The following is an 11,715-nucleotide window of genomic DNA, read 5'->3' on the forward strand; positions in this document are numbered from 1 at the left end:
GAGGGTAACCAGAAGTGGTCTTGTGATAATTGTTTGTGTTTCTGCTGGTCATAGGTACGAAGGTGCTCTGCGTTAAACCAATGGGGGCAAGACATTTTAATTGTTTTGCTCTCAATAAAATAGCGCCATTGAAAGGAGTGATTTACTGGGGTAACAGTAAATGTAAAAGTTGACCAACTGAAGGGGAAGATTCCCGGTGTTTGTGATGCTCGTCGTTTGGTGCGACGCAGACAGGGTGGTGTGAGTGGTGAAATAGACGAGTCATTGTTTGTTGTTTTGATGTTGAGTCTGCTTGACAAAGTGATGTTGGGATATATAAGTTATCCTGTATGAGCTTTTGTGCCGAACTCTTTACGTTGTTACAGGTGTCAAGCTTATGGGCATGTAGCAGCAGTGTGTAGGAGGGAGGTTCCTAGATGTGAGAAGTGTGCAGAAGGGCATGAGACAAAGGAATGTGTAGCATTGGGGAAAGTAGTGGTATGTGTTAATTGTAGGTGTAGTCATGGGGCTGGGGATCAGAAAAGGCCCGTGCGAGAGAGGCAGTTTGATGTTTTCATGGTTAGAGTAGTGCAAAAGTTGTCATATGCTGAGACAGTGAAGAAAGTAGAGGAAGATGGGTCAAGGGGGAGGGATCCTGAGAGGAGGGGTGTGAGGTAGATATGTACCAGTACAGAGGGATAGGCCAAAAAGTGATATGTTAGAGTAAGATTGATTTTTAGCATTTATAGCAATGGTTATCAACTGTACTGGAGGGATAGAACGGAAGTCACAGAAAATTGAGGTTGTGGTGGCAGCTGCAGAGAGGTAGTTGGGTGTGCGAGACATGACATCAGAATTTACAGGGTGTGTTAAGTGGTGTCCCATCCTTTCAGGTTATTGGCCTGAGGTAGGACTAAATATATTTAAATAGTGGAGTAGTGTGTGTTATTTTTTTGTGAGTGTAGTGTTAGAGGGTAGTTTTTAATTTTTTTATAAAATAAATAAAAATTCAAGCAAAGTATAAGGGAGTTAGTTGTACTCCAGTGTAGTATGTGGCTGTAATGCAACATTTATTGGATGCTAACCGCCGTTAAACCTCATCGAAGAAGCAGCAAGCTCTACGCAAAAAACTTACGTTCACTTTAACTAAGAGGTCCCCAGTTTCAGACATGACATGGGCACGGCATCACTCCTCATTGGTTTACCAAAATAACGTGCGTGACAGCCTCCTTGCTTTCTTTTTACAATATCACTGGCAACTCCAAGTCTGGTAAGTAACTACTACTAACATGTTGAATACTTTTGTCGATGTGACTATAGTGTTATTGTAGCCTCGTTTGCCTACTACGTCAGCATTCTCAGCTAGCTAACTAGTTAGTAACACACTGCTAGCCATCCTTTTCCTGTCCGGGCAAGCTAGCTAGTAGCTAGCTAGTAGGTAACCTGTCTAGTAGTTGGTTTGAAGGCTTGCGAAAAAGGCCATACAGTTTTGGGTTGTAATCGTAACATTATTTAAACGAACTGACTGTTCAGCCTTCCCATTTAAATATGTTCGTAGCATTGATTAAGTTAACTTCGCTCGTTAACGTCGATGTGGTCGGCAAATTAGCCCCCTAACTAGCTGTCGTGAGTTAAACATCAATTTATCATTCGCAGGGGTAATATTGATTAATTTTGTCCTTTTTAGCAGACCACTCTGAAAGGGGTGTTTTTTTTGCCAAAGTCGTCGTAGGGCGAAACATTTGCAGCGGGTATGACTCCCATGGCATGTATCAACTTGAGTAATTAGCCTATCCCCATAGTCATTGGCCTATCCTAGCTGACTTAGTAGGCTTCCATTCTTGTAATGGCCGTATGATTTCCATGATGTATTTGACTCAGGTGTGTTTTTTAAATATAAACTACGTTTAAAAACGACTAACGTTTTTTCATGTTTTTCCTTTCTCCCAGGTTCACACATTTCAATTGATTAAACATGTTTCTTGCCAAAAGACTCATCGGTGGCATTCTTGATGTCGTAAGGTAGGGATCTGGCTGTAGTAGTAAGGACGTCTTCTAAATCATTCTCTCTTATGTATAAACAATGTTCACCACAGGAATTTAGTCTCTACATGTTTCTGGCAACAACAAAAAAAATGTTTCCTGGACTTTGCCCAATGGGAAGGTGGTTGAGGAGGCTGTATAGGTTGCAGGGGAGGAAGGGCAATGAAAGTAGTCTAATTTTAGGACACTGACACTCCTAAAACTGATTGTACCATTGCAACAGCCAAGCTGTGTTGGATAGGAGCATGATTCTTCAGATAGTAACCTCAGGCCGTAAATCAATCCCTCATCATACACTATATTATCAAAAGTATGTGGACACATGCTTGTTGAACATCTCATTCCAAAATCATGGGCATAATCATGACCGATTATGATTTTTCAATGCCGATACCGATTATTGGAGGACAAAAAAAGCCGATACCGATTAATCGGCCGATTTATAAAAATAATAATATATATATCATACACACACTTTTTTGTAATAATGACAATTGCAACAATACTGAATGAACAATGAACACTTTTGTTTTAACTTAATATAATACATAAATACACACACACACACACACACACACACACACAGCTCTGAAGTGACAATGATACTGAAGAGTCTGCATAGGAGACAAATACTCTCAACTGTTTGAATAAAAATAGAGTTTAAGTTACCTGTGAMGAATGTTGAAAACAAAAACTGTCATTTCTATATGCAGGAAATCCTATTTTAATAATGGGCATYGTAAGAATTGACGACCAAAGTGCGAGTCATAATTCCCATGACACCTAGCAAAATCTGAAAAGCGGTTCCTTCATTTATTCCATAGGATATTTTTAGATTCACTTAAAATAAGTTTCGTGTAGGCTTACACCACCGTGCCAATTTTATAACTGTGTAGATATCCATAGGACAAGGTAACTGATCAATATTGGCTAAATATAAGCGAAGATAATTCTTTTTGTATAGTGTATTTATGAAAATATGTTGACAAACGTTACCATATCCTAGTGAGATTTACACGGGTATCAAAACGTCGAGGCGGTTTAAGCCTGCACGAAACACAGACCTTATTTGAAGTAGATCAAGACATTCTCTATGGAAGACATGAACGGTAAAATAACGAAGGAACCCCTGTCAAGTTCAGCCGCAAGTTATTACAGGAATTATAACTCGTCGACTATTTCTCTCTAAACCATATACCTTTGACTAATCCGGAAACTATCACCTCGAAAACAAAACGTTTATTCCGTTCCGTATTTTATCTAACGGGTGGCATCCATGAGTCAAAATATTCCTGTTACATTGCACAACCTTCAATGTTGTCATAATTATGTAAAATTCTGGCAAATTATTTCGCAAAGAGCCAGGCGGCCCAAACTGTTGCATATACCCTGACTCTGCGTGCAATGAARGCAAGAGAAATGACACAATTTCACCTGGTTAATATTGCCTGCTAACCTGGATTTCTTTTAGCTAAATATSCAGGTTTAAAAATATATACTTGTGTATTGATTTTAAGAAAGGCATTGATGTTTATGGTTAAGTACACATTGGAGCAACGATACGCACCGCATCGATTATATGCAACACAGGACACGCTAGATAAACGAGTAATATCATCAACCATGTGTAGTTAACTAGTGATTATGATTGATTGTTTTTTATGAGATAAGTTTAATGCTAGCTAGCAACTTACCTTGGCTTACTGCATTCGCGTAACAGGCAGGCTCCTCGTGGAGTGCAATGTAATCAGGTGGTGGGAGCGTTGGACCAGTTAACTGTAAGGTTGCAAGACCGGATCCCCCGAGCTGACAAGGTAAAAATCTGTCGTTCTGCCCCTGAACGAGGCAGTTAACCCACCGTTCCTAGGCCGTCATTAAAAATAAGAATGTGTTCTTAACTGACTTGCCTAGTTAAATAAAGATTAAATAAAGGTGTAAAAATCGGCCAAATCGGTGTCCAAAAATACCAATTTCCGATTGTTATGAAAACTTGAAATCGGCCCTAATTAATTGCCCATTCCGATTAATCGGTCGGTCTCTAGTAGGGTTAGCCAGGTGTAAAGCATGGCCAGCCGTAGAAAAATGCTTATTGAAACTCTCGATTATTGTAGATTTATCGGTGGTGACAGTTTTTCCTAGCCTCAGTGCAGTGGGCAGCTGGGAGGAGGTGGTCTTATTCTCTATGGACTTTAGTGTCCCAAACCCTTTTGGAATTAGTGCTACAGGATGCAAATTTCTGTTTGAAAAAGCTAGTCTTAACTTTCCTAACTGACTGTGTATATTGGTTCCTGACTTCCCTGATAGTTGTACGCCACAGGATGTTTTTGTGCTGATTAAGGGCAGTCAAGTCTTTAGTGAACCAAGGGCTATATCTGTTCTTAGTTCTACATTTTTTTGAATGGGGGATGCTTATTTAAGATGGTGAGGAAAGCACTTTTAAAGAACAACCAAGCATCCTCTACTGATGGGATAAGGTCAATATGCTTCCAGGATACCTGGGCCAGGTCGATTAGAAAGGCCTGCTCACTGAAGTGTTTTAGGGAGCGTTTGACAGTGATGAGGGGTGGTCTTTTGACCGCAGACCCATAGCGGATGCAGGCAATGAGGCAGTGATCGCTGAGATCCTGGTTGAAGACAGCAGAGGTGTATTTAGAGGGCAGGTTAGTCAGGATGATATCTATGAGGGTGCCCGTGTTTACGTATTTGGGGTTGTACCTGGAGGTTCCTTGATAATTTGTGTGAGATTGAGGGCATATATCTTAGATTGTAGGACTGGTGGGGTGTTAAGCATATCCCAGTTTAGGTCACTTAAGAGTACGAGCTCTGAAGATAGATGGGGGGCAATCAATTCACATGTGGTGTCCAGGGCACAGCTGGGGGCTGAGGGGGGTCTATAACAAGCGGCAACAGTGAGAGACTTATTTCTGGAAAGGTGGATTTTTAAAAGTAGAAGCTCGAACTGATTGGGCACAGACCTGGATAGTATGACAGAACTCTGCAGGCTATCTCTGCAGTAGATTGCAACTCCGCCACCTTTGGAAGTTCTATCTTGACAGAAAATGTTGTAGTTGGGGATGGAAACTTCAGAATTTTTGGTGGACTTCCTAAGCCAGGATTCAGACACGGCTAGGACATTGGGGTTAGCGGAGTGTGCTAAAGCAGCGAATAGAACAAACTTAGGGAGGAGGCTTCTGATGTTAACATGCATGAAACCAAGGCTTTACAATAACAGCACTTAGTTTAGCAGGGCAGACATTTTCCGAACTGACTTGTTGGAGAGGTGGCATCCAATGACAGTGCCACGTTCAAAGCTCTTCAGTAAGGTCATTCTACTGCCAATGTTTGTCTATGGCGATTCCATGGCTGCAGGAACGGGTGTGGCTGAAATAGCCGAATACACTAATTTGAAGGGGTGTCCACAAGTGTGTGTGTGTGTCGTATCTATCTCTTAGGAATGCTACCAAGTGACTAACCTGTTAATTTCCTGTGTCCTTTGCAGCAATATTGATCCAGCTGTGTTTGTGCCCTCTGACCCAGTGAGTGGCATCGCTATTTTATCATTCAAGTTATCACCAGAGCATACTATATTGCTGAAAATGTGCATTTGTTATGGATAATAGTAACCTGAAGTACAAATGTTATCGTGCAGCCCGCACCACGAAGGCCACTTGCGTACGCAGAGCAGAATGAGAGTGACGAGGAAAGACAGTTTCGCAAAGTCTTCCAGCAGTTGGCTGGAGATGTGAGTACGATACGTCCCTGTCACTTCTCACACATTCCTATTCTAGTTTACCTTCATAATACCCCTGTAAAAGTAAACCCCTTGTGGCAATGCTACACATTGCCGTTAGAAAGGCACGGTGACAGCTGAAATTGATGCAGCATAGCAGTTTGATCTTCATGTAATTATTTCTGTTTTAAGAATGGCTCAAATTCACTATTGAATATTGTTAAGACACTTTATACGTGGTATTCTTCGATGTTGGAGTAATTAAACAGAATAACTTTTCCCGAAGGACATGGAGGTGAGCCCAACTGAATTGATGAACATCTTGAACAGAATTATTTCCAAACGTAAGCTATGTTTCTGTCTATGTTCATGTGGCTTTGCCTGTGCTTGTGTGCATTAAGTGTATACCTGTTATTCAATCACTCTATCTCAGAAAGCCATGTTTGAGATGTAATATTTGTGATGAATTTCTCAGTGAGATTGATTTTTGTTTGTCTTTGTGAGTCATTAAGGGCATGTTAATCCAGTGAGTGACCTGGCTGCTTTTGAATTTTAGATGGTGACCTGAAGACAGACGGGTTTAGCATTGAGTCCTGCAGGAGCATGGTTGCAGTCATGGATGTATCCTTCCTGTTATTATCTGTTTGTGGTAATGCATCTGATGTTGATGCAAAAGTATCATTTCCAGAATTTAGTGCCATAAGGATGGAGAGATTATTCAGACATAGCCATATAAAAGGTCTCAGTGGGGGAAGGTTTATTGACAACCCATGTTTCTCAAGAGTTTAGGTCAATTAAAATAATCCATCATATAACACATCTGATGGATTATTTAAATTGACCTAAACTCTTGGAAAGCATGGGTTGTTCATAACCTCCCCCTTGTTCTTAGACCTTTTCTATGGCTATGTCGAAATACCTTCCTAAGTGGGTATTTGTTCACTTCCCTTCACTGATTTTGAAAGGAAATTACTGGTTTAAAAAAATATGGTGGAAACTCTCACTCCACCAATCCAATGCTTTTAGAGTTGTGGGAAGTAGTTGTGCACATGTTCACTTCCCTTCACTGATTTGAAAGGAAATGGGGGAATTCTCAATTGGTAAAGTTTGTCCTACCCTTGACTACGCCATCCTCTTTTCTGTGACCCGGAAACCGATAAGTGGTCACCATATGTAGGGATGTCAATTTGGTAATAGGCGAACGGAGTTTGCACCTCTCTGATAGCCTCCTCCAGCCAAGGACATTCTGGTGTTTCCTATCACGGAAGTGTTTTGAAATCTGCCCACACCCCCTTTGAATCATCTGTTGTTTTCTCGAATGAGAAGACCATGCACATGTTTAAAATCAATACACTACTTATCTTTTATATATGAAATGTCTGGCACAACCAGCTACATTTCTTTTTACCACTTAACACATGTATTTGGGGATTCCTCTGTAAACGTAATTTGCCTGATGTGCGTGGTGGAGTCTCATTTCATACTGCGCATTTGTTTCCTTTCTTCCGCTCCTCGATTTACCTTTGGCCTTTTTCATAGGAGACGAGTAGTGGAAGCAACGAGTCGAGCAAAACAAATTGAGAATCTCCCAATGACTGGTATAAGAAATAAAGTGGAAACTCCACCTAGCCCATGCCTCCACCAATACAATGCTTTTAGATTTGTTGTGTTCACTTCCCTTTACTGATTTGAAAGGAAATGACTGGTATAAGAAATATGGTGGAAACTCCCATTAGCCCATGCCTCCACCAAGCCAATGAGGTAACTTACGCTGAGTGTACAAAACATTAGGAACACCTTCCTAATATTGAGTTGCACCCCCTTTTTGCCCTCAGAGCAGCCTTAATTAATCGGGGCATGGACTCTACAAGGTGTCAAAAGCATTCCACTGGGATGCTGGCCCATGTTGACTCCAATGCTTCCCACAGTTCTCAAGTTGGCTTGATGTCCTTTGGGTGGTGGACCGTTCTTGATACACACAGGAAACTGTTGAGGTTGAAAAACCCAGCAGCGTTGCAGTTCTTGACACACTCAAACCGGTGTGCTTGACAATCCATGTCCCTATTGTCTGAAAAATCCTGTAACCCGTCTCCTCCCCTTCATTGATTTTGAAGTGGATTTAACAAGTGACATCAATAAAGGATCATGGCTATCATCTGGATTCACCTTGTCTGTCAGGGAAGGAACGGGTGTTCTTAATGTTTTGTGTACACAGCATTGTTATAGGTGTCAGGTTTTTGTTAACCTTAACGCTGTTGCAGTGTGACAGTACTGGGAAGCTCGGATTCCATGAGTTCAAACACCTCTGGAACAATATCAAGAAATGGCAGGTGAGAGTAACAAAGTAGTTTGAGAGTATTGGCACTAATATACATTTTTATTTTTTTATTAGAAAGTATAATACAAATTTGTAACCATGGAGATTTAATCATAGATGTATCATACAACATACACATATATCTCACTGTGTTTTTTCAGTGTGTGTATAAGACTTATGACACTGATGGCTCTGGGGTTATTGGTGCAGATGAGCTTCCCAATGCTTTCAGGGCGGCAGGTAAGAGCTATCATGTAGCACAAACATTTTGGCTGTTTGCCAGACACTTTTTACAGCATACATCTTGAAACATTACACTTTGTGATATGAATACATTTTGATTCTCTAAGTTATTAAGTAAAGTGGTGTTTGACCCAGCAATTCTGTTATTCTTTACAACTTTATAGATATCAGCTTTTCAGTGTGGACTAAGGATGTACATAAAACCTAAACATGTATGTCTATGGTTTGGACACAGGCTTTCCCCTCAATGATCAGCTGTTCCAGATGATCATTCGCAGATACAGCGATGAGAACGGGAACATGGACTTTGACAACTGCATTGGCTGCCTTGTGAGACTGGACGCTATGTGCCGTAAGTCCAATTCCCTGCTCTTTCCTATCTCATCACCATGGCAATGGTTATTTTTGATCTGTATAGGTGTTCGATGTAAAAAATATATATATATATAATTACATACGCATTAACCTTTGTTACATTTGTGTGTCAGCACAACTAATGGTACTTTGAAAAGAATGGGGTACATAATCATTGTGAAAATTGGCAAAGTTGTTTTGTCACTAAAAGTAGTATCTTCCTGGTTCAGGTGCCTTCAAAACCTTAGACAAGGATAACAATGGAACTATCAAGGTCAACGTTCAAGAGGTAAGCATGTCACACTTACAAGCTGTAACAATTAGACGGTTTTATGAATGTAATTAGCCTAGCAGAACTACTTTAGGAACAACATTGTAGAGTAATGCCGACGATATCACACGAGGTCAAAACCCACCATTGTACAGGGTTGATGTCAATCAATTGTTTTTCTGTCTCTCTGCAGTGGCTCCAGTTGACAATGTACTCCTAAGCACATTAAATGCCTACACGTGTTTACAAAACAATTCTTTCTACATGGCGCTGCGCTTTAGACCACTCCAGGGACGCCCTATGTCAGTCAACCAGCCCCCCAGTGTATGCAGGTTTCCCTACATGCTTTGCAACCTACACTATGTGAATATAGCATTTTCTCATATAACAAAGGGGAGTTGTAGACCAATTTGTAGACTATTGTGGTAGCAAAAACCTGCACACGGTGTTCTTTGGGCTGCTCAATACCAATGCTAGTCTTGCACTCGCCCACGACTATCTGCTTGTTTTCCTTTTGAATTCAAGAAAACCTCTACACAGGCTATGGCTGTCCTAACCTTTCAAAGAGCTCTCTCAAATAGTAGTCATTTAACAATTATTTAAGCCAGTTATGAAATAGTCTGTCACATATGTAGCTACACAACAGCAATACAATGCTAGTTTTTGTCATGTCTCACAACAAAAAATTGTCTTGTGCCATTGCTTCATGAAGCCAACAGATGCCATTTAATGATTGGGTAAATGTTGCCATAAGTCACTGAGCTGTTATTACTTTGAAATTTATGGAATTAAAGAAATCTTAACAATGTATTTATTGCATATGTTATTTCAACACTTCAAGCCTACTTATCGACCATTCAATCATTAAGGGTTGCTGCATTTACCTAATGGCTGGAATGATAAATGGATTATAAAAAATTATAGTTCAGATGTGCATCCAACACAGTGCTCTAGCTCATGTATTGTGGTCAGTCCGGGTACTTCTCCTTTCTCAGAAAAGTAAACCACGTAGCTAGCTACTGAGCTTGCGTACAAACTACCGTGAGACATCTGACTGGTTAGCTAGCTAGCCAACTACAATGTTTTCCTACTAATCAGAAATGACACAACCTTTATTTTCCTCAAAGGTAACACTATCATGCATAGTAATATTACAAATATCAAGTTTATTTGTCGGTCTTGTAAAAATAATGAAGAGGCGACAATCACTGGGAAACGTTGGGTAGCTAGCTACAATTTTGTAAATACGTGACTAGTTAACATTAGCTAACTAACATTAGTTTAGCTAGCTAGCGTTATTTGTGGATAAACATGGGCAAATTTGTAAAATGACATTTGATTGAGGCATTGTGCTTTTTATAGAGCTAATATGTTACCATTTGCCATACCAACAGGGTTTACCGCTGTGTACATAAACGTTACACCTAACGTTAGCTAGCAAGTCATGCATTTTTTTCGAAAGGGTAGCTTTACCTAATGTAGCTACTTAAATAGCAGTCTACTCAGTAACGTCAAGATTAACTAAGTCAAGACTTGGCGCACTGGCTGCTCTATGGCTCAATTTTATGACGATGGTACTCGGTTGCGTCTGTTAAACTTATTGCGCGAGACTGTCACAGCAGTGCAATTATAGGTTGCAGGGCTTGTATTATTTTTCTTTCATGCAATGTAACGGGAACCAAATAGAATATAAACGCGCATTCGTGGACACACTTCACTTTACCTGATTTTTGATGCGCCTCTAGCGCGCCCACCTGCTGATTTTTCTCCAGCTTACACTATTATCAATCATAAATAAATGTTATTTTGTAATCAGAATTCTATAGTTTATCAAATGCATCTTATTTTAGTTGTATGCTGTCTATTTGATATAGGTCCAGTGATGTACTGAGAATTGTTTTGGGAAGGGAAGGTCGAGACCAGAGAGAGAGCAGACAACGGGCATTGTGGAATATGTCTCCCTCACTTCAATGAATACACATGTTTACACATTTATTGAAAATGGATATCACAAGTATTCAGACCCTTTGTTGAAGTCTTGTTAGGTATGACGCTACAAGCTTGGCACACCTGTATTTGGTGCAGATCCTCTCAAGCTCTGTCAGGTTGGATGGGGAGCGTCACTGCACATATTTTCAGGTCTCTCCAGAGATGTTGGAGTGGGTTCAAGTCTGGGCTCTGGCTGGGCCACTCAAAGACATTCAGAGACTTGTCCCCGGGCCACTCCTGCGTTGTCTTGGCTGTTTGCTTCTTGTTGGAAGGTGAACTTTTAACCCAGTCTGAGGTTCTGAGCAGGTATTCATCAAGGATCTCTACTTTGCTCCATTCATCTTTTCCTCGGTCCTGACTAGTCTCCCAGTTCCTGCCGCTGAAAAACATTCCCACAGCATGATGCTACCAACACCATGCTTCACCGTAGGGATGGTGCAAGGTTTCCTCCAGACGTGACGCTTGGCATTCAGGCCAAAGAGTTCGATCTTGGTTTCATCAGACCAGAGAATCTAGTTTCTCATGGTCTGAGAGTAATTCCAAGCGGACTGTTGTGCTTTTTTGAGGAATGGCTTCTGTCTGGCTACTCTACCATAAAGGCCTGATTTGGTGGAGTGCTGCAGAGATGGTTGTCCTTCTGGAAGGTTCTCCCATCTTCACAGAGGAACTCTTGAGCTGTATCAGAGTGACCATCGGGTTTTTGTTCATTTCTCACCCTATTGTAAAGTTTGGCCAGCGACCAGCTCTAGGAAAAGTCTTGGTAGTTCCAAACTTATTCCATTTAAGAAT

At 40.8% G+C, this 11,715-nt stretch overlaps 1 protein-coding gene across 2 annotated transcripts; it reads left to right on the forward strand.

The window, feature by feature from the left end:
- The first annotated feature begins 1,140 nt into the window (after positions 1 to 1,140).
- Positions 1,141 to 9,747, forward strand: capns1a (calpain, small subunit 1 a). Of its 2 annotated transcripts, none has more exons than XM_024011962.1 (11): positions 1,141 to 1,249; positions 1,930 to 2,001; positions 5,522 to 5,558; positions 5,672 to 5,764; positions 6,039 to 6,096; positions 6,309 to 6,373; positions 8,014 to 8,082; positions 8,231 to 8,309; positions 8,548 to 8,664; positions 8,897 to 8,955; positions 9,131 to 9,747. In XM_024011962.1, exons 2-11 carry the CDS (start codon positions 1,955 to 1,957, stop codon positions 9,155 to 9,157), a joined length of 651 nt encoding a protein of 216 aa, XP_023867730.1. In that variant the 5' UTR covers positions 1,141 to 1,249; positions 1,930 to 1,954; the 3' UTR covers positions 9,158 to 9,747. The 2 variants fall into 2 exon arrangements, with proteins under 2 accessions (XP_023867730.1, XP_070305442.1); XM_070449341.1 differs by lacking the exon at positions 1,141 to 1,249 and adding an exon at positions 1,352 to 1,417.
- Positions 9,748 to 11,715: the final 1,968 nt, after the last annotated feature.

The sequence above is a fragment of the Salvelinus sp. IW2-2015 genome, linkage group LG20 (genome assembly GCF_002910315.2).
Source record: "Salvelinus sp. IW2-2015 linkage group LG20, ASM291031v2, whole genome shotgun sequence".
NCBI classification, from domain to species: Eukaryota; Metazoa; Chordata; class Actinopteri; order Salmoniformes; family Salmonidae; genus Salvelinus; species Salvelinus sp. IW2-2015.